This window comes from Leptodactylus fuscus, chromosome 4, assembly GCF_031893055.1.
Source record: "Leptodactylus fuscus isolate aLepFus1 chromosome 4, aLepFus1.hap2, whole genome shotgun sequence".
Lineage (NCBI taxonomy): Eukaryota > Metazoa > Chordata > Amphibia > Anura > Leptodactylidae > Leptodactylus > Leptodactylus fuscus.
Genome location: NC_134268.1, coordinates 208570797 through 208593870, shown reverse-complemented (window position 1 = coordinate 208593870; position 23074 = coordinate 208570797). Strand labels below are relative to the sequence as shown.

Sequence of the window (23074 nt, the reverse complement as noted above, 5' to 3'; positions counted from 1 at the left end):
CCAGACCCAGTATATCACCCCAGCCCTGCAGATAGAGAGGTTAGTGTCACCAGACCCAGCATATCACCCCAGCCCTGCAGATAGATAGGTTAGTGTCCCCAAACCCATCATATCACCCAGCCCTGCAGATAGATAGGTTACTGTCACCAGAACCAGCATATCACCCCAGCCCTGCAGATAGATAGGTTAGTGTCACCAGAACCAGTATATCACCCCAGTCCTGCAGATAGATAGGTTACTGTCACCAGACCCAGCATATCACCCCAGCCCTGCAGATAGATAGGTTACTGTCACCAGAGCCAGCATATCACCCCAGCCCTGCAGATAGATAGGTTAGTGTCACCAGACCCAGCATATCCCCCCAGCCCTGCAGATAGATAGGTTAGTGTCACCAGACCCAGCATATCACCCCAGCCCAGCAGATAGATAGGTTAGTGTCACCAGACCCAGCATATCACCCCAGCCCTGCAGATAGATAGGTTACTGTCACCAGACCCAGCATATCACCCCAGCCCTGCAGATAGATAGGTTACTGTCACCAGAACCAGCATATCACCCCAGCCCTGCAGATAGATAGGTTAGTGTCACCAGACCCAGTATATCACCCCAGCCCTGCAGATTGATAGGTTACTGTCACCAGACCCAGCATATCACCCCAGCCCTGCAGATAGATAGGTTAGTGTCACCAGACCCAGTATATCACCCCAGTCCTGCAGATAGATAGGTTACTGTCACCAGACCCAGCATATCACCCCAGCCCTGCAGATAGATAGGTTACTGTCACCAGAACCAGCATATCACCCCAGCCCTGCAGATAGATAGGTTAGTGTCACCAGACCCAGTATATCACCCCAGTCCTGCAGATAGATAGGTTACTGTCACCAGACCCAGCATATCACCCCAGCCCTGCAGATAGATAGGTTACTGTCACCAGAACCAGCATATCACCCCAGCCCTGCAGATAGATAGGTTAGTGTCACCAGAACCAGCATATCACCCCAGCCCTGCAGATAGATAGGTTACTGTCACCAGACCCAGCATATCACCCCAGCCCTGCAGATAGATAGGTTAGTGTCACCAGACCCAGTATATCACCCCAGTCCTGCAGATAGATAGGTTACTGTCACCAGACCCAGCATATCACCCCAGCCCTGCAGATAGATAGGTTACTGTCACCAGAACCAGCATATCACCCCAGCCCTGCAGATAGATAGGTTAGTGTCACCAGAACCAGTATATCACCCCAGCCCTGCAGATAGATAGGTTACTGTCACCAGAACCAGCATATCACCCCAGCCCTGCAGATAGATAGGTTACTGTCACCAGAACCAGCATATCACCCCAGCCCTGCAGATAGATAGGTTACTGTCACCAGAACCAGCATATCACCCCAGCCCTGCAGATAGATAGGTTACTGTCACTAGAACCAGCATATCACCCCAGCCCTGCAGATAGATAGGTTAGTGTCACCAGACCCAGTATATCACCCCAGTCCTGCAGATAGATAGGTTACTGTCACCAGACTCAGCATATCACCCCAGCCCTGCAGATAGATAGGTTACTGTCACCAGAACCAGCATATCACCCCAGCCCTGCAGATAGATAGGTTAGTGTCACCAGAACCAGTATATCACCCCAGTCCTGCAGATAGAGAGGTTAGTGTCACCAGACCCAGTATATCACCCCAGCCCTGCAGATAGAGAGGTTAGTGTCACCAGACCCAGCATATCACCCCAGCCCTGCAGATAGATAGGTTAGTGTCCCCAAACCCATCATATCACCCAGCCCTGCAGATAGATAGGTTACTGTCACCAGAACCAGCATATCACCCCAGCCCTGCAGATAGATAGGTTAGTGTCACCAGACCCAGCATATCACCCCAGTCCTGCAGATAGATAGGTTACTGTCACCAGACCCAGCATATCACCCCAGCCCTGCAGATAGATAGGTTACTGTCACCAGAGCCAGCATATCACCCCAGCCCTGCAGATAGATAGGTTAGTGTCACCAGACCCAGCATATCCCCCCAGCCCTGCAGATAGATAGGTTAGTGTCACCAGACCCAGCATATCCCCCCAGCCCTGCAGATAGATAGGTTAGTGTCACCAGAACCAGCATATCACCCCAGCCCTGCAGATAGATAGGTTAGTGTCACCAGACCCAGCATATCCCCCCAGCCCTGCAGATAGATAGGTTAGTGTCACCAGAACCAGCATATCACCCCAGTCCTGCAGATAGATAGGTTAGTGTCACCAGACTCAGCATATCCCCCCAGCCCTGCAGATAGATAGGTTAGTGTCACCAGACCCAGTATATCACCCCAGTCCTGCAGATAGATAGGTTAGTGTCACCAGACCCAGCATATCACCCCAGCCCTGCAGATAGATAGGTTAGTGTCACCAGACCCAGTATATCACCCCAGTCCTGCAGATAGATAGGTTACTGTCACCAGACCCAGCATATCACCCCAGCCCTGCAGATAGATAGGTTAGGAGCACCTGGATCAAATGCAACTAATGCCATATAGTATCCCATACCCCTATACTATGTGGAACACAAATGTGCCCTTGTATTGGTTTCCATGTTTTTTTCTATTTTTCCTATTAGGTCACTAACATCAGATATATGAGGATCTGACACCTGCACCCCCACCATTACAAGAAGCTGCAACCACTGGAAATACACAGTATTGATGATCTCATTTGCAGGGTATGAACAGATGCCAAAAGGACACTTTTTTGACATACATTATAGGCTAGAGATACCTGGTGTATAGACCGATGTGGACGTGAACATGGCCTGCACAGAACAGTCTGTATACTTGCAGAAGAACTACCAGCAACTTGATACTATGAAACCTCAGTTACTCCGTGCGATGATGTATTGCATCTCCATATGGCACCATATTAGATATATTGCTTCTAAGGTAACGGTGCAACTCACAGGTGCCACTCCATTCTGACCCTAAGGATACAACTTAGTACTAGAATACCGACTGAGCAATGACCTAGACCAAGTAAAGAGACACAAGTATACAACATAGTGCGAGTATTACAACACGTCATATAACAAATGACATCATACTGAGCCAAGATGTGGCACGCTAACTCTGCTGATAACAACCGTAGTCAAAACGTTTAACCCTTCCCATGCAACAAACCAAAATCTTCAAGGTGCATCTTACACCAACATACATGCAGACAATTCAGGTGTGACTGCAGGTAAACTCAGCAAACCTCTCTATACTACTTTAGACTCTTTATACTGGCTGAGGAAGCTGCTGAGATATAGGGAGCTATTCTTCTCCTACCTTTAGATGTCTTCTTCGCGTCACCGTTCAGTAGAAATCACGATTTTTGTCTGTATGCTAATGAGTTCTCTCACAGCACTGGGGGCGTCCCCAATGCTGTGAGAGAAATCTCCAGCGCCGCCTCCATCTTCTTCAGGAACGGCCTTTCAGCGCGTCTTCTTCCGGAGCTGGGTTCAAACTTCTAGGCCCCGGGCTATGTTTGAGACCTTGAAGTATGAACCCAGCTCCGGAAGAAGACGCGCAGAAAGGCCGTTCCTGAAGAAGATGGAGGCGGCGCTGGAGATTTCTCTCACAGCATTGGGACACCCCCAGTGCTGCGAGAGAACTCATTTGCATACAGACGAAAATCGGGATTTCTACTGAACGACGCGGAGAAGACATCTAAAGGTAGGAGAAGAAGAGTCTTTCTTAAGGCTATTCCTATGTGTGATCGAGAAAAATGTGATTTTAATGGTAGAATCCCTTTAAGCCAAGTAAGACTAGGACTACATGACAACTTTGGCCATCACTCTTCTAGTGGGGAAAGAGTATTTAGTCAGCCACCAATTGTACAAGTTCTCCCACTTACAAAGATGAGGACGGGCCTGTAAAAGACATCATAGGTAGATCTCAACTAGGAGAGACAAAGTGAGAAAACAAATCCAGAAAATCACCTCTGTGGGGGGCTGGGGCAACCAATCACATTTCTATTATAGTTTAATAAATCTGCCCCTTCAATACATAGCCAGTTACCCCCTCACTGAGCATCAGTTCCATCTCTGTCAGGGCCTTTTGCCCCTGTACAATGGCCCTATTTGCTTACATATTGGATCACTCATAAGATCAAACACTGTTCTCCATAAGAATCAACATGTCAATCCCTCCTTGTGGCATAAATCTTATAGAAGCACTCCAGTACATATATGTTATTTTACTGGAGTGCTTTTGTAGGCTAAGGCCCCCTGTGATGTCCCACAGTCCTGCAGATAGATAGGTTAGTGTCACCAGACCCAGAATATCACCCCAGCCCTGCAGATAGGTTAGTGTCACCAGACCCAGCATATCACCCCAGCCCTGCAGATAGGTTAGTGTCACCAGAACCAGCATATCACCCCAGCCCTGCAGATAGATAGGTTACTGTCACCAGACCCAGCATATCACCCCAGCCCTGCAGATAGATAGGTTACTGTCACCAGACCCAGCATATCACCCCAGCCCTGCAGATAGATAGGTTAGTGTCACCAGAACCAGCATATCACCCCAGCCCTGCAGATAGATAGGTTACTGTCACCAGACCCAGAATATCACCCCAGGCCTGCAGATAGATAGGTTACTGTCACCAGACCCAGCATATCACCCCAGTCCTGCAGATAGATAGGTTAGTATCACCAGAACCAGCATATCACCCCAGCCCTGCAGATAGATAGGTTATTATCACCAGACCCAGCATATCGCCCCAGCCCTGCAGATAGATAGGTTAGTGTCACCAGAACCAGCATATCACCCCTGCCCTGCATATAGATAGGTTAGTGTCACCAGAACCAGCATATCACCCCAGCCCTGCAGATAGATAGGTTACTGTCACCAGAACCAGCATATCACCCCAGCCCTGCAGATAGATAGGTTAGTGTCACCAGAACCAGCATATCACCCCAGTCCTGCAGATAGATAGGTTAGTGTCACCAGACCCAGCATATCACCCCAGCCCTGCAGATAGATAGGTTAGTGTCACCAGAACCAGCATATCACCCCAGTCCTGCAGATAGATAGGTTACTGTCACCAGAACCAGCATATCACCCCAGTCCTGCAGATAGATAGGTTAGTGTCACCAGACCCAGCATATCACCCCAGCCCTGCAGATAGATAGGTTACTGTCACCAGAACCAGCATATCACCCCAGCCCTGCAGATAGATAGGTTAGTGTCACCAGACCCAGCATATCACCCCAGCCCTGCAGATAGATAGGTTACTGTCACCAGACCCAGTATATCATCCCAGCCCTGCAGATAGATAGGTTACTGTCACCAGACCCAGCATATCACCCCAGCCCTGAGGATAGATAGGTTAGTATCACCAGACCCAGTATATCACCCCAGCCCTGCAGATAGATAGGTTACTATCACCAGAACCAGCATATCACCCCAGCCCTGCAGATAGATAGGTTATTATCACCAGATCCAGCATATCACCCCAGCCCTGCAGATAGATAGGTTATTATAACCAGATCCAGCATATCACCCCAGCCCAACAGATAATAGGTTAGTGTCACCAGAAATGTATTTAAAGCACAAAAATGGCACCAAAAACGCCAGATGTGAACGTCCCCCCCTTCACTATTGGGAAGGAGTGACAGACTTGTAACACTTACAGAACAAAGAGTATCAAGACTAAGCATGAATAGGTTACCTTAGATTATGTATAGACCATAGCGATGATAAGAACTGTCCACACCCCGCTTACGGACATGGCTGCCTATCAGATATACGATCCACCCCGTGACATCATTACTATGATCTATTTTGGTGCGTGCCTGGTCCATAGCAAAGAGCCTCAAAACATAGATCAGGACCTATTCTGGCTGTTTTTGCAGCTCTGTCTATTCATCGGATCCAGCTCATACATGAATTCATTGGTAGCCCATTCATTTATTCAGTGGTCATAATACTGCAGTTCCTCTACAGTAGCTGCTGCTGAGACAATCTGTAGCCCTCCGAAGCTACCCCCACTAACCCGTAATAAGGAAAAATGCATTATAGGGTGTGTGATACAAAGAACCATAGGTTTGGTGATAAATTTGAGATTGTTATTGTGATCATTAGAGCGAGAGTCCCAAGCTGGATCCATCAGTCTCATAGAAGCTGCTTCATTCAAAGTCCTCACCGTGGTCTTCAGGAGAGGAGAAATAGAGGATTCAGAACCTCAGGTCTAGAGATCGGTGAGAGTCCTATCAGTGATAAATGTACATTGTGGAAAACACATTTAAAACTTTGGCCATCCATCACTGAAGTCCAGCACATACAAGTCCTACATCTATATGGACTTGCTCTTAGACATCTGTGTCTACAAGATCCAAAGCAGAAGATCATGGCCATCCAGGTCAATACTAGTCATCTGTCCTGGCCTTCAGCCGTTACGGTTCATCAGAGAATAGGACGTCTTGCAAATAAATGAACCTACCATTGGGTAATTGGTTATAGCACTACATAATAGTATAGATTGGATTTTTTTTATGGGTTCCTTGGGCCCACCAGACGAGACAAGGTCCATGCTCTATCTACAGTATACAGATTATGTGCACATCCACTTTTAAATGCATCATAATCCTTGTTGTTATCATTGTACACAAAGGATATATCACATTCTTGCCAGTTATCATAGAACGTCCAAGAGGTTCCCAAATAAAGGTGCGACCTCCTGGAGTCCGGGAAATGTTGGCAAATCTCCTGGATTTAGAGGAATGCTCCTGCATCTGCTGGTCTCTTTGTCATATCCTATGGGATGTGGTTCACACATTAGTATGACCTCTTTACAAAACAAGGGACGTAGCTCCACAAAAAGAGGCATGGCCTCCTAGAAAATGTCCACATCATGCTTGGCGGAACTTTCTCCTAGGTTTCCCCTGGAGAATCTCGGTAAGTATGATATACCATCAGTAAAGTCTAATAGGATATTGGCTCCCCATCCCATAAGCTAAGTGTTGGGCTTTAAAGTCATCTCCAAACATGGTTGTCTTCTGCTGGACCGTTGTGGCTTACCGAATATCGGTCCACCAGAGAATCTTGAGATGGGTTGCTCAAAAATAAGATCTACGGCATTACTAGATTCCAGATTAAAGGATGTACGTTGTATACAGTGAAACCAGACGATCCCCCAAAATTGCATAAAAAGTGGTCTTCTAGAGAGGTGACCTTCTCAGGAGTAGGTTGGTAATGGAAAACTATCTTTCGCAAAAGATATGGTCTGAGGATGGAGGTGGTCTTCTCAAAGAGGTGGTCTTCAGGAAAGGTTTCACTATATTTTAAAGGTGTTTTCTAGGAATTTCATATTGATGACCTAGCCCAACAATATCTTATTGATGCTGGTCTGATTGATGGGAACCAGAACTCTACAGTGGAAAGAGCTGGAAGCAGATGGCCCTGTCCACTGTATAACTCAGCTCCCATTCATTTGTATAGGGGTGCCGAGTATTATATTCCACCAATCAGATACCAATGCCTATCTGGAGCACAGGGAGAGACCACCATTTAGGTGTGTGGAGTCTTATTAAGCCATGAGCGCGCCACTGTGCAAAGGAGCGCTCATGGCTTAATAAGACTCCACACACCTAAATGGTGGTCTCTCCCTATGGAGTGACGATATCCCCTCAACCCTGTCTAAACCTCTCACCTCTGCCAGATCAGTCTTCTCTGCACCAAGCTGATGAGATGCAAAAACATCGAAACAGCTGTCCTTGGTTTAGAGACTGTATCTGGTAAAATCCCAACATCATTGCAAACAAAGGCCTCTGAGAAGGTCGGCATGATGTTATTGGATGTCTTGACTGAGACTCTGTCTTCCTAATTACATTACATTGCACATTCTTAGTCAGCGCCCTCTATTGGTGTGCACACTTGAGGCACTGACATCCTAATTACATCATGGAAGTCAGATTTGCATATTCTTCCCATGTATCTGGAGCTGAGGCCATCAATGGACATTGTAACACAGTTGTATAAAGAGACAAGTCCATCAACTTCCAACTTGATCCAAATTAAGGCAACTCCCCCCCCCCATGAGACGGACACCAGTACCCAACAAAATGCCCAGAGAACCCTTCATGCTTACTACGGAAACCGACACGGGCCAGGTCTCCCCTTGCAACGTCTAGGCCATAAATAAAATCTGCATCAATATAGCCTATTACGATATAAATAAAAGGCAAAAGCGAGCGCCCCGCCGGACTTGACTGCAGCGAGCAGAATGTAAAGCCGCCTCTTATTTTAGCTTTAATACGCTGTGAACGTACAACTATGTTAAGTTGAGGGATACATGCTTCTATTACAGTAAAATGTGCCGAGGGAAGCACTTTCCCCGCCTACTGGCTTCTCAGGCTATACTTAACCTCGGAGACCGGCAGTAGGTTGACGCAGCTGCTGTAATGAACCGTATTAGGAAATGCAACTCGGGTGAGCAGCAAACAAACTGCTCTCCATTCACCGAGACTTTCTTTTTCTTTCCCGTTCCAAAAATTTGGACGAGTCAGACACAAAGTTTTTGGAAGTGCATGCTTCTACCTGTCCCTTGTATCACCCATAGAAATGATTGAACACATGGCCTGGTCATATCTATCCCTAGGACACTTCATTGCCCTTCCTTATATAGTCCATAAGCAAAATTAACACACGCAAAAAAATGTATGCAACTTTTTTAATTTTGTAATATTTTTACACATCCCACAGTGTCCATACGACCCTATAGTTACTATGAATTACGACCTACGGGCAGGAATAGGGTCCATTAATAGGAGGTGGTACATACCCCGCAGTCATGGCAATGTTGTAAAAGGTGAGCCATGCTGTCGCCACAGCTCCGATGGGTTTTTTCTTGGCATTTTCCTTCTCCTCTACAGAGCCCTCGTCCTCACTTGATGCCATGGCTTCACAGGCACGGGCTGCGGGACAGGCTGCAGTGTGAAGCAAGGCTGACAGCTGGGGCTGACAAATCTCACATTCAGTGGCACATGGACCCTCCAATAATAGAGCACAAGGGAGGAGCCATTCAATAGCTTTGTCCTAGCAGTCAATGAGTGCTAATATACATGTATATGTTTATTTCCGATGCAACATATTCCGCAGCGCTGTACAGACTGTCACCATTCACACCAAACAGTCCCTGTCTATAATAAGGTCCTTAGATGTCATCTCCAAATCGGTTCTCTCTGCTCCCTTCTCTACGTTTAGTCTTGTAATTGTATACAGGCCGATTATTATTTTTTGTTCAAATTTCCTTTTCATTCTCGGAATTCTTACTAACTTACAAAAGTTCTTAAGCTCGGTTTCTATTTTAGTTTTGGTTATTTCTCCGAAAATTGGGAGACCACCAATTAAGATGCAGATACAGATCTAGGTAGGTGAAGGTGTATTCAGTATAGCTGGGTGTCCTAAAGGGGTTGTAACAAGTTTTGAAGTTATCCCGTATAGACAGGATAAGGGAATAAGGCATACCTCCCAACTTTTGAAGAACCGAAAGAGGGACAAAATGTGCGACGCGCCCACTTTTGTATTGACTCCGCCCACTCGTTAATTTTTCATGTGCCCGCACACAGTATAATCCTCCTACAGTCACCCGTAAATTATATGTCCCCCCTCTATCTCTCCCCCAGTTTCATATACACCCTTCATCTGCCCCCAGTTTCATGACCCCCTCCATCTCTGCCCCCAGATTCATGTCCCCTCCGTCTCTGCCCCCAGATTCATGATCCCCTCCATCTCTGCCCCCAGATTCATGATCCCCTCCATCTCTGCCCCCAGATTCATGTCCCCCCATCTCTGCCCACAGAATCATGTCCCCCATCTCTGCCCCCAGATTCATATCCACTCCATCTCTGCCCCCAGATTCATGTCTCCACATCTCTGCCCCCAGATTCATGTCCCCCCCATCTCTGCCCACAGAATCATGTCCCCCATCTCTGCCCCCAGATTCATATCCCCTCCATCTCTGCCCCCAGATTCATGTCTCCACATCTCTGCCCCCAGATTCATGTCCTCTCCATCTCTGCCCCCAGATTCATGTCCCCCCCATCTCTGCCCACAGAATCATGTCCCCCATCTCTGCCCCCAGATTCATATCCCCTCCATCTCTGCCCCCAGATTCATGTCTCCACATCTCTGCCCCCAGATTCATGTCCTCTCCATCTCTGCCCCCAGATTCATGTCCCCCCATCTCTGCCCACAGAATCATGTCCCCCATCTCTGCCCCCAGATTCATATCCCCTCCATCTCTGCCCCCAGATTCATGTCTCCACATCTCTGCCCCCAGATTCATGTCCCCACATCACTACCCCCAGTGTCATGCCGTCCTCTCCATCTCCGCCCCCAGTGTCATGTCGTCCTCTCCTTCATCTGCCCCCAGTTTCACGTTCTACCTCCACATTACACTTACCTTCTCCTCCGCTCCCTCGCCGCTCTCTGCGCGCATCTCTCTCTGCGGAAACACATATGCGGCTGAAGCGAGGAGCTGACCTGTGTCAGCTCCTCGCTTCGCCGCTGCCGCCGGCTACTGGCTTGTAGATGCGATGTGATGATCGCGATGTGATGATCGTGTCTACAAGCCAGTAGCCGGCGGCAGCGGCGAAGCGAGGAGCTGACACAGCTCCTTGCTTCAGCCGCATATGTGTTCAACTCAGATCTGCGTCCAGAGGAAATCGGGACATACCTCCCTCCAACCGTGACCGCGGGACATGTCACCCAAATCGTGAATGTCCCGTGGAAATCGTGACGGTTGGGAGGTATGAATAAGGTCATGAATAGGGTTGAACGATCGGGATCGGAAAAGATCGGATTCCAATTGGCGATCAAGTAAATTTCACGATCGTGATCAGATGGAAAATAATTGGAAATCGGATTTTAAAATCCATCCTGAAATCTAAAGATCGGCTCAACCCTAGTCATGAGCTCAGTACTTGGGAGAATCCAGGGCGTGAAGTGAGTGTGAGGGCACGTGCTCAAGACTGGTGGGGTTTCCAGTGACCGGAATGATCTGCAAGATAGCAGATACATTGTAGGTCGATAAAGTTAAGACAACCGATGGCCTCAACAATCATGGTAGTGAGGGCTGCTTGTACTCCCCATCTGAATGAAACGATGGTCTTCTGGGGATTGCCAAGTACAGCACTTGGCTATCCATGGCAGTCCCATACCACACACACCTCCTTTCCTGTGATCGGTGGGATCAGACCTCCACAAGCTACTGTAGTGTGCAAAACCTTTGAATGGAATTGTCCAGGATCAACGCGTTTTTCGTAAGGAGGCTGGGGAATGTGAAAAAAAACCCAATACTCTGTCCAACTGCAGTTCAGTTCTTCTGCTCCCGGGTTTTGGTGGAAGTCCTTGCTGTACGTGACCTCAGAGACCTAAGGAAAATAGAGGGAATGTGAAAGGTGCCTTAAGTGAAGGTTACAATCATGTAATGTATGAAAAACATTGTTATCCTTAAAAGGTGAATGCTAGATATAGTTGCTTATTCTTGAAGCTGGTATAATGTTATATCATAAGATAGCGCCTGCATTCAGGATGGGTGCAAGAAAAACAAATGCTTGACAGCTCCCCAAGGTTACCACGCAGGACCGGGAGTAGCCGGCTATATAGGGCACTGCTTAAACTTTTTCTGTTTGATTGAAATGTATCATACCAATCAGGAATGAATATGAACACTTACGTTCTTGTGATATCACTTCCTTTCTCTGCTACTATTTAACCCCACATTGTTTTAATAAAAGTGCGTCAGTATTTCCTTCTTGGTTGAGAGAGGAACTAATTCCAACATTGTGTGTTTGGTGTCACTTCCTTACTGCTGGCACTCAGCCTAATTAATTAGGACGGCGACAGTTACCCGGGATTATTGGTCAATTGGTCATAAACACGTCTTTGACCTTATGTGAGCGATGTCCCAGGTTCCTTTACTGGACAACCCTTTTAAGTTACCCTTATGTAATGGTGAGGACAAACCACTTTGGGACATTGGACGCAGCATAAATTCAACCTAGATATTGGCCAAACCTTCCAATTCACTAGACTCAGTCGACAATTATATGAAGTGTCTGGGTAGCAGAGACGTAGCCTGAAGCTTCTGTGCTCCAATGTAAAATCTAATGGGCCCCGCTTATGTCTTCATATGTTGTAGACGGTCCTTTGTGACTCCTTCAGGCTCAGGGACCAGTAGCGTTTGCTACCTCTGCACCCCCTATATCTATGCCCCCGGTGAGGAGCTTTACTCCCAGGGTAAATTCTAATAGACCCAGGTACAAGACTTATAAAGGGTATCTGTTTCAGAGCTGTGCACCCATGTGTCCATCACATGACCAGGTTATGGAGGCAAAAAATGAAGACTCCTATCCCATGAGAGCAAGTAGAGATTTTAAGAAGTGCAAGAAAGTATACAGAAAAAATACAGAAGATGGGCAGGGTGTAAGGGGTGACAGAAAAGGTGATGATGAACATCTCGGCCTTTCAGTTGGCAGGCGCCTACAACTTGGTGATCAAGGAGGAGTTATCAAAGCACCCACTTTACAGGTGGTAGGACATGAACTAGCTAACACTGGAGTGACTATCCTTGGCAGTCCTACATATTTACACAGTCCATGCCTTACATGCCTTAATATAGCCAAATGCAAAACCAAGCCCCCCCCCCCCCCCACACACACTTATGTGGCATCAGACACGTTCACTCAGCTGTAGAAGAATAAGCATCATGTTATTTCTTGTATCGAGCCGTTTCTTCCAGATCTCCTGCATCATCTATTGGTCACAGAACATCATTCCACTGACCGATCTGTCCATTACTATCATAGACTTCATGGCCTTGTTATACGCTCATTATTGTGACTGGTATATTCAATGGCACCAGTTTGGTAGGTACAGTGCAACTCAGTGAGCGGCTGAAGTCAAGAAAGAGCTGTATGAACTCCGGACATTGGGAAGTCTGGAACGTTGGGTTTTCTAAGAAACCTCAAACAAGAACTTCCCTTCAAAAGGTAAAAGAGCCCCATATACAGACATATGTCTTAGGGTTATTATTTCACATTGCTGCAAAGCAGATGACTGGTTTGGCTAGGTGAGTGGTTATAGAATGGTAAGAAGAAGACGATCAAAAGACGCCCCCGAAGGTATTTAGTCCGGGGGAGGGGGGGTTCAGCAGGTAGCGGCCGATTATAAAGCAAACAAATAAAAAAAGGTCTGATACTTACCGACCTCGCTACTGCCATCTCTTCCTCTTCCTCTGGCAATACGACGTCTGCGAATCAGCACAGGTGGCGTGATGGCGCTGCCTGAGCTGAGACGCAGATGTCTACACCAGCGCAGTAGAAAGTTGTTCGGGCTGTTTTTAGAACGGCCTTCTCCTGCGTTAGTTTAGGAAAAAGTAAAAAAGAAAAAAAAATTGCCGTGGCTGCCGCCCCCCCCCCCCCCCAAGCGCCGCCTGAGGCTGTCGCCTCACCTCGCCTCATTAGGGAGATAAACAATACCTTGGCAGGCCACCTTGCAGTTTTGTAGAGTCTTACCTACCATAAACTATCTACCAGGAATTCTAGGAAAGGAATATGCAAATAAGTTCTTTTTGATGGAAAATAGAAAACCTACTCTAGCGCCACCCTTTGGAAGGTAGCTCCCTATATATTAATGCCTGGTTTTTCATAAACCTAACTGCATAATCTGGGTATAATAGAAAAGCCAGAATATCTCCTCCCCAAAGGAAGAAGGTCCCAATCCACAGACAGCCGTGCTGAGGTTACTGCCTCTCCTCAGTACAGAGCAGGGTACTGCTGAAAAGAACATGGCGGTATGGATGAAGCTAAGTAAACCATAAAACCTCTGAAACAATGTCCTTTGGAAAGGTGAGACCAAAGACGAGATGTTTGGCCCAGCACAAGCACCTCATACCATCTGTCAAGAATGGTGGTCAAGGGGGCGATGATTTGGGCTTGTTCTGCAGCCACTGGACCTGTACACTTTGCAGTCAACCAAGTACTCTAGAGTCAAATGTGAGGCCATCTATACAACAGCTAAAGCTTGGCTGAAACTGGGTCATAGACCAGGAGAATGATCCCAAGTGCCCCAGCAAATCCACAACAAAGAGAAGGCTTGTGTTGTAGTGACCCAGTCACAGCCCAGACCTCAACCCAACTGAAACACTGTGGTGGGACCTTAAGAAGGGTGTCCATGAGTGAATGCCCATAGACCTCATTGACCTGAAGCAATGTGGTAGAGAAGAGTGGCCAAAAATTCCTCCAGAACGATATGAGAGACTGATAGAGTCATCCAGAAAACCATTACTTGTCCGAGTGATTGACTCATGGAGGGCACTTACATGGATTTGCCATTTTGGCTTCATTTTTGGTAAATGAATAATGACATGGTGGACTCTGATGTTGTTCCTCTGAGGTTACATTTACCTAATTCTGAGGGGTCATTCACACGGAGCAAAATGGGGCGGATACCGCGCGTATTATGGCGCTTTCTCACTCGGGATCGGCTTTAAACAATAGCAATTATTGGAGATTTTTGTTCTTTTTTCAAACAATAAAAGTTTAAAAAATGACACAAAGTGTAACAATGTATCGCAGTGAAAGAAAGAAAGACAAGGTTGCGTTAGGACAATTATACAAGGATTGTCGGGAAATTGATGGAACTGATAAAATATAGTTATGAGTTTAAAGGAACTTTAGAGGAAAGCTGATCTCCAGGATACATTGTGATCCCCGCTGATCAGCAATGTATCCTGTATCCTAGGAATAGAGGATACATCACTTCAAGCCCCAAAACGAATTCTCCACAGGACGGGTCATCATTGGTTCCGATAAACTGCAGCAATGATCCTATGACCTGACTAGGAGATGATCTGCTCATCCACTATAACAGATGATCTGTGTGGGGTCCGGGTGTTGGACCCTGACAGATCACATACTGATGACCTATCCTACACATATGTAGATATATAATATGCCACATATTAACAGCAGGCAGAATTTTATCTTAAAATAGTGGTTCCGATGCAGACCAGGTGAGACTCGGCGCAGCAGAGCGAGTATGAGATTTATCAGTGTGCAGAACTACAGGCGACTTTCAAGTCATTTTTAGGAGATGGTCAGAGTTCGGCAGAACTGGACCTAGTCAAGAGATGACATTGTCTTCTAAGATGAGGCCTGCAGTAGCCAGTACTACCAAGTAGAGGAGCCATAAGCCACCTGGGAGCTAAGTATAGAAATCCTGCACCTGTGTGATAAGACATCTATAGTGACCTCTAGTGGCTAAGAACAGACATGGCCAGCACAAGTTCAATTTTGCTTGAAACCTGTCGGACCCTATTATAGTCTATTGGGTCCATGGGTTTCCACGTGTAACCGCTTAAGTGGATCGGGTCTCTGTCTTTCGGGTCCCCATGCGGACCTGAAGAATGGAAACCCCAACACTAGTGTGAACCTATCATCACATTGCATGCTCAAACCCTCATTTTTGCTGACCTAAGTCAGACCAGGACAAGCTGTCCTGGACTGGCTTAGTGTCACCGTCTCGGCAGCCTGGCACGGGAAGCGTGTGGATTGGGGAGGCCCTGTGGACGTGTGTGTCCCCAATGCTGTGAGAGAACTCTCCAGCTCCGCCTCCATCTTCTTCAAGAACGTTCTCTTCACGCGTCTTCTTCCGTCCTGGGTTTCAATCTTTTAGGCATCGGGCCTCGCCGACTGCGCATGCCCAGGCCACAAGAAAATGGCCGCTTACACCAGCTTATTGTGTAAGTAGCCATTTTCTTGTGGCCCGGGCATGCGCAGTCGCCTCTGCCCGAGGCCTAGAAGATTGAAACCCAGGACGGAAGAAGACACAGGGAGAGGCCGTTCCAGAAGAAGATGGAGCTGAAGAGTTCTCTCGCAGCACTGGACATGCCCCCAGTACTGTGCATGCCCGCTGGCCACAAGAAAATGGCTGCTTACACAGTAAGAGAACTCATTTGCGTACCGAAGAAAACCCGGATTTCTACTGAATGGGGGCGCAGAGAAGACATCTAAAGGTAGGAGAAGAATAGTCTTTCTTAACGCTATTCCTACGTGTTAGTCAGAAAAAAAAGGGGATCCAATGATCGGTAGTAGAGTAGTTGTTGCCCTCACAACGCCTAGGTCAGAACAGCTTAGATGCAGCAAATTTGTCAAAACAACCATCCTACTTCTCCCAGTCCAATGATGCGCCCCCTCTCACCTGGAGAAAATGTGTGAAGTGCATGGTGGAGGCATATCTAGCAGTCACCGATCTCTCACCAATAGGTACACTACCCAAAAGTAGCCTATGAGAGCAGTGGCGTAACTAGGAATGGCGGGGCCCCGTGGCGAACTTTTGACATGGCCCCCCCGACCGACGCCGAAGACCTCGACCGACCCCCTCCTCCGCATTCCTGCACGCTCTATTATGTCCCTTAGTGTCCCCTGTACACAGTATAATGTCCCTCAGTGGCCCCTGCACAGTATTATCCCCCATAGTGGCCCCTGCACACAGTATTATATCCCTTAGTGGCCCCTGTACACAGTATAATGTCCCTCAGTGTCCCCTGTACACAGTATAATGTCCCTCAGTGGCCCCTGCACACAGTATTATGCCCCATAGTGGCCCCTGCACACAGTATTATGCCCCATAGTGGCCCCTGCACACAGTATTATGCCCCATAGTGGCCCCTGCACACAGTATTATGCCCCATAGTGGCCCCTGCACACAGTATTATGTCCCTTAGTGGCCCCTGCACACAGTATTATGTCCCTTAGTGGCCCCTGCACACAATATTGTGTCCCTCAGTGTCCCCTGCACACAATATTATGTCCCTTAGTGGCCCCTGCACACAATATTATGTCCCTTAGTGGCCCCTGTACACAGTATAATGTCCCTCAGTGGCCCCTGCACACAGTATTATGTCCCATAGTGGCCCCTGCACACAGTATTATGCCCCACTGTGGACACCCATGAACAATTATTATACTCTGGGGTCTCTTCGGAGACTCGGGGGAATAAAAACATAAAAAAATACTGTTTCTTACCTGTCCCCCGGCTCCTATGCTGTCGGCATCCGCTGTCGGCCTTATTCAATGACGTCGGACATCACATGACCCGGAACGCAGGCCAGGGTCATGGGACTTCAGAGACGCCAGACAACTAGGCCTGAGCTGAGGTCTGCAAAGACCCCCGAGTATAATAATAGTCTTTGTTGGGCCTTACCGATCCAGCCAGGATCGGTAAGTAAATAGGGCCCGTTACCAGCTGGAGTGACTCCAGCGGTAACGGACTATTAAAAAAAACAAAAAAAAAACGCAGCGGTAGCGGCTGTCACCGGGCCCCCTAATGTCCCGGGCCCTGTGGCAGCTGCTACCACAATAATTACGCCCCTGTATGAGAGCCTTTTTATAGGACAGCGGGGGAGGCACTTCTATGCCCTCTTGAGGCAAGGCCCAATATCACATCAGACCACACCTGTAATCCCTTACATATCTCTCTAAGGGGAGCCTTCACACGGAGTAAACGCGCGTAATACATTGAAAGCATAGGGAAAAAAGTCTCCCATTGATTTCAAAGGGGAGCACACGTATGCCGGCTCCCATTCAAGTCAATGGGAACTGCTTTTTACACGCTCATTCTGAACGTGTTTTTACGATGTGAAGGCTCCCGTAAAAAATATCATTGAAGTCAATGGGAGTCTTATTTTTACATGTGTATTTTGCAAAAATACACGCGCGTTTACTCCGTGTGAAGGCTCCCTAAGACATAAGTGAGGGCCCGGTTTTGCAGCCATCCAACCTTTCCATCTGAGTGTGCGGTATGTTTCTATGTGTACAAGAGGGAACTAAGGAAATACAGAACTAGATTTATGTTTCTGCAGATTGCAGCACGTTATATATTCTACTGATAACTAAAGTCAGATGTTTCGGTGCCAGTCACGGGGTAAAGGTGAGGGCTAGTACTGATTTCTAGGTTTCTGTCTGTGGCCTTGAGATATTCCTGCAGTTACCTAATGGGCCCGACCCGTCATGTTCAGGAGGAAATCTGTGTCATTATGTCATTAACCAGGGTGATAAATAGAAAGTGCATGACTGGAGCACATGATCCTCGCCGCCGTGACTCAGCTGTAAGTAACGGAGGGCAGAACAATACTCGGCCACTCTTCCAGCCCGGCCCGCAGGCCTCCGACGCTCCCTCACAGCTGTTCTTCCCTGCACTGCCCGCTCTGCAGTCTGTTGTAGCTTGGGTTGCTCCAATGTAAACCAAACAATGTAATGGGTGGTCCCATCAGGAATTTCCAGGGATCGAAAGATATCAATTCCTCCAGCGCAGGGCTGCACAACAACCATTCCCAAGGGGCACAATGAAATTGTCAGGGGTATTACCTTTTACAGTCTGGACCTTGGAAATCTGACCTGCATTCATGGTCCTATCTATTGGAAATTGAACACGTCACCACTAAGATGGTTAGAGGAAATCTTTAAAACGTTGCAATTTTATTTTTTATATTTGCAAAAGGCCCGGTTCACCTCTGTCTTCGGGGAGACACTTGCAGGACTTTTCTCTCTACATGTTTCATGTGGAAACCGCACGGATCCCATTATAGTCTATGAGGTCCGCGTGTTTTCCAGGTAACTGCTTTTCTATGCATATAGGTTTCCGTTCAGAGGGTCCCCAAATGGAAACTGTGACTTTACTGATGTACATGAGCCCCTTCCAGCTAGCTGGACCCCCACACTGAGTCACTTCTTGCCTGGGCTGTGGCTCAGGCTCTGTTCACATCTCCATCGTGGCTTCCTACTTCTAAATGCTCTGATATGTTAAAGCATACCTCCCAACCGTCCAGGACTCCGCGGGACATTCACGGATTCGGTGTCCTGTCCTGCGGTCCCGGTCGGCATGTTCCAGTTGAATACATAGGCGATTAAAGCAGGGGCTGTCACAGCTCAGCTACTGCGCTCCGGCATGTGTAGGCGCGATGTGATGACGTCACATCGCGCCTACAACTATGTGAGTGAGTGAGACTGCGGAGAGAGTGGCGGGGGAGCGAGGGAAGGTGAGTGTAAGTGTTTGTTTGTGTTAAAGATTGAGGGGAAAATAATGTAGGGGGTCCATGAAACTGGGGGCAGATGAAGGGGGGGTGGGGAGAACGGCATGACACTGGGCAGAGATGGGGGGACATGAAACTGGGGGCAGAGATGGGGGGACATCTGTACATACACTCAGCTGTGCTCTGCTACATTATATTACACACTCAGCTCTGCTGCACATACACTATACACTCAGCTCTGCTGCACATACACTACTCTGCTACATTATATTACACACACAGCTCTGCTACATTATATGACACACAGCTCTGCTGCACATACACTATACACACAGCTCTGCTACATTATATCACACACACAGCTCTACTGCATACATGACACTCTCCGCTCTGCACATTACATTGGAGCAGCCCCTCCCCTCCGGCCTGTGCACTATAGTAGTCACCGCTCCCGCCCCCTCCTCCAGCCCCGCCCATCCATGTGACTCATCACATGACCGTGACGTCACGGCAGGTCCTTCAGCTCTCTGTGCTCAGCATCCAGCGGCTGCAGCGCTGCGGCCTCTCCGGGGCTTTCATGTTGTAGTGGGGAGAAGCAGGACACACATACCGCAGGAGCCGCACCGTGTGCACAGGAGCCATGCCGCTCTTCACATCCAATCCCTTTGATCCTGATGTAGGTAAGAAATCATCATCATCAGCCGGCCGGAGCCATTGTGTGATACCGCCTGTGTGCACCCCCCAGAGGAGCCTGCCCCTCCCCCAGCCTGACCCCTCCCCGATCAGTGCGCCCCGGCAGAAGCCATAACCCAGCCTGACTCCTCCCCCCCAGCAGTGCCTAGCCTGACTCCTCCCCCAGCAGTGCCTAGCCTGACTCCTCCCCCCCAGCAGTGCCTAGCCTGACTCCTCCCCCAGCAGTGCCTAGCCTGACTCCTCCCTCCCCCCCCCAGCAGTGACTAGCCTGACTCCTCCCCCAGCAGTGCCTAGCCTGACTCCTCCCCCAGCAGTGACTAGCCTGACTCCTCCCCCCCAGCAGTGCCTAGCCTGACTCCTCCCCCAGCAGTGCTTAGCCTGACTCCTCCCCAGCAGTGCCTAGCCTGACTCCTCCCCCCCAGCAGTGCCTAGCCTGACTCCTCCCTCCCCCAGCAGTGCCTAGCCTGACTCCTCCCTCCCCCAGCAGTGCTTAGCCTGACTCCTCCCTCCCCCAGCAGTGCCTAGCCTGACTCCTCCCCCCCAGCAGTGCCTAGCCTGACTCCTCCCCCCCAGCAGTGCTTAGCCTGACTCCTCCCTCCCCCCAGCAGTGCTTAGCCTGACTCCTCCCCCAGCAGTGCCTAGCCTGACTCCTCCCTCCCCCCAGCAGTGCCTAGCCTGACTCCTCCCCCAGCAGTGCCTAGCCTGACTCCTCCCTCCCCCCAGCAGTGCCTAGCCTGACTCCTCCCCCAGCAGTGCCTAGCCTGACTCCTCCCTCCCCCCAGCAGTGCTTAGCCTGACTCCTCCCTCCCCCCCAGCAGTGCTTAGCCTGACTCCTCCCCCAGCAGTGCTTAGCCTGACTCCTCCTTCCTCCCCAGCAGTGCCTAGCCTGACTCCTCCCTCCCCCAGCAGTGCCTAGCCTGACTCCTCCCCCCCAGCAGTGCCTAGCCTGACTCCTCCCTCCCCCAGCAGTGCCTAGCCTGACTCCTCCCCCAGCAGTGCTTAGCCTGACTCCTCCTTCCTCCCCAGCAGTGCCTAGCCTGACTCCTCCCTCCCCCAGCAGTGCCTAGCCTGACTCCTCCCCCCCAGCAGTGCCTAGCCTGACTCCTCCCTCCCCCAGCAGTGCCTAGCCTGACTCCTCCCCAGCAGTGCCTAGCCTGACTCCTCCCTCCCCCCAGCAGTGCCTAGCCTGACTCCTCCCTCCCCCCAGCAGAGCCTAGCCTGACTCCTCCCCCCCCCAGCAGTGCCTAGCCTGACTCCTCCCTCCCCCCAGCAGTGCCTAGCCTGACTCCTCCCTCCCCCCAGCAGAGCCTAGCCTGACTCCTCCCCCCCCAGCAGTGCCTAGCCTGACTCCTCCCTCCCCCCAGCAGTGCCTAGCCTGACTCCTCCCTCCCCCCCAGCAGAGCCTAGCCTGACTCCTCCCTCCCCCCCCAGCAGTGCCTAGCCTGACTCCTCCCTCCCCCCAGCAGTGCCTAGCCTGACTCCTCCCTCCCCCCAGCAGAGCCTAGCCTGACTCCTCCCTCCCCCCCCCCCAGCAGTGCCTAGCCTGACTCCTCCCTCCCCCCCAGCAGAGCCTAGCCTGACTCCTCCCTCCCCCCCCCCCAGCAGTCCCTAGCCTGACTCCTCGCTCCATCCCCTTCAGCAAATCAAATCAAAAAAGCTTTATTGGCACGTCCGAATAGATATTTGGCATTGCTAAAGCTAGTAAAGTGGGGTGGGGTGGGGGGAGTTGGACTCGGGTGGGTGAGTGGTGGGGGTGGGGTGGATGGTTTGGGGTATAACAGTCCATGGAGTCTCATCTTCCTCTTCGTTGGTGACCGTTATATGGGGAGGTGGGGGTGGGGTGGGGCGGGTGTATTGGGATAAATATAACAGTCCGTGGAGTCTCATCTTCCTCTTCGTTGGTGACCGTTATATGGGGAGGTGGGGGGGGGGGGTGAGGTGGGTGATTTGGGGTATAACAGTCCGTGGAGTCTCATCTTCCTCTTATTTGGTGACAGCTGGACACGTATTGGGCAGCGATCTCCACAGTGGCCTCTTCTTCTCCCAGTAGGATGTAGAGTTTCCTCTTCTCGTCTGCAGATATGAAGTCTGGGATGTGGGCAGAGAGTCTTTGGTAGTAGACGGCCCTCACAGCTGAGTATTTGGTGCAGTGTAGCAGGAAGTGGGCCTCGTCTTCTAGGGCCCCCTGGTCACAGTGCTGGCACAGTCTGTTCTCTCGTGGCTTGTACGTCTGCCTGTGTCGCCCCGTCTCTATCTCTAGGTTGTGGGTGCTCAGTCTGTACCGGCTCAGGGTCTGTCTGTGCTTGGCAGCCTACCTCCCTAGCAATCCCTAGCTCCCCTCCATCTCCAGTCTGTTCTTGCCCTCCTGCAAACCAATGGCGCCCCAGCTTTTCCCTGCAAATTCCAGAATTTGGTACAACCCAACCCCCCCCCCTTCCATCACCCTCAGGGCTCCTTCACATCTGCACCCGGTCTTCGTTCATGCAGAAGACGGAAACCTGAGAACGGATTCCGGGCACTAGTGTGAACCTAGTGTCACCCCTGGATACACTGAGCTCCAGCTTGTTCCTATCTACCCCCGCAGTGCCTGACTCTTACTCCTGTGGAGACCCCTCTGTCCTCCCACCCACCCCTTCAGTCCGCTCTGTCTCTACTCTCCCTTTACCCCAGTGAATCCCAACTCTGTCCCCTTCTCTTTCTAGGGGAGTCTCAACTTTTTTGGTTTTCCTGCTTTACCACAACCTTTACCTTCGCAGCATCAGCTTCTTGCCCTCCTGCCCCCTCTTCACCTCCCCTTATAAAGCTGTGATGACCCCCAGTCTGCCCGCCTGCCCTATCCCCTATTGGAACCCCAGCCTGCCTTCAGGACTATCCTTCCTATCATTACAACGGGGTGACTTCTTGATCCATCTGATGCCCAGCGCCTCACAAGACAAGCAGTACTTTTAGTGGACTTGCCCCCGTAGCCCCTGGTTCTACAATCTGCAGAGAATCCAGATATTAGGGCCCCATTGCACTGCTATGTGTGGTGTATTCTGGGCAGCCCCCGCTCTGTACATGGCCGAGCTGGGTGTCCTTTCCAGGCTTCACATAAGACTCCAGTGTCTCCAGCAGACACAATGGCCGCCCATAAATAAGTCAGGACAGCGATTGTTGGTGAAGATCCGCATTTAGCTTCAGCTTATCTCCTCAGACAGACCCCGCCATTGATACATGAATGGGAGTCACAGAGCGCGGCAGAGATTTATATCTCACTGCTGGCTGAGACTAATAGTACGGCTACTAAGGAGAGAATACGGCAAATAGTCAGTGACTAT

General features: G+C 49.6%; 2 protein-coding genes across 3 annotated transcripts in view; one reads left to right on the top strand and one right to left on the bottom strand.

The window, feature by feature from the left end:
• Positions 1-8977, bottom strand: part of HACD1 (3-hydroxyacyl-CoA dehydratase 1) — a 33789-nt gene extending 24812 nt beyond the window's left edge. The window contains exon 1 of the mRNA XM_075271641.1: positions 8808-8977. Coding sequence (XP_075127742.1) covers positions 8808-8923 — 116 coding nt within the window. The 5' untranslated portion in view covers positions 8924-8977. The remainder of the gene's footprint in view (positions 1-8807) is intronic.
• A 10612-nt stretch (positions 8978-19589) lies between these two features.
• Positions 19590-23074, top strand: part of STAM (signal transducing adaptor molecule) — a 31173-nt gene continuing 27688 nt past the window's right edge. For both annotated transcript variants that reach the window (XM_075271639.1, XM_075271640.1), the window contains exon 1: positions 19590-19744. In XM_075271639.1, the coding sequence (XP_075127740.1) occupies positions 19705-19744 (40 nt within the window). In that variant the 5' untranslated portion in view covers positions 19590-19704. The remainder of the gene's footprint in view (positions 19745-23074) is intronic.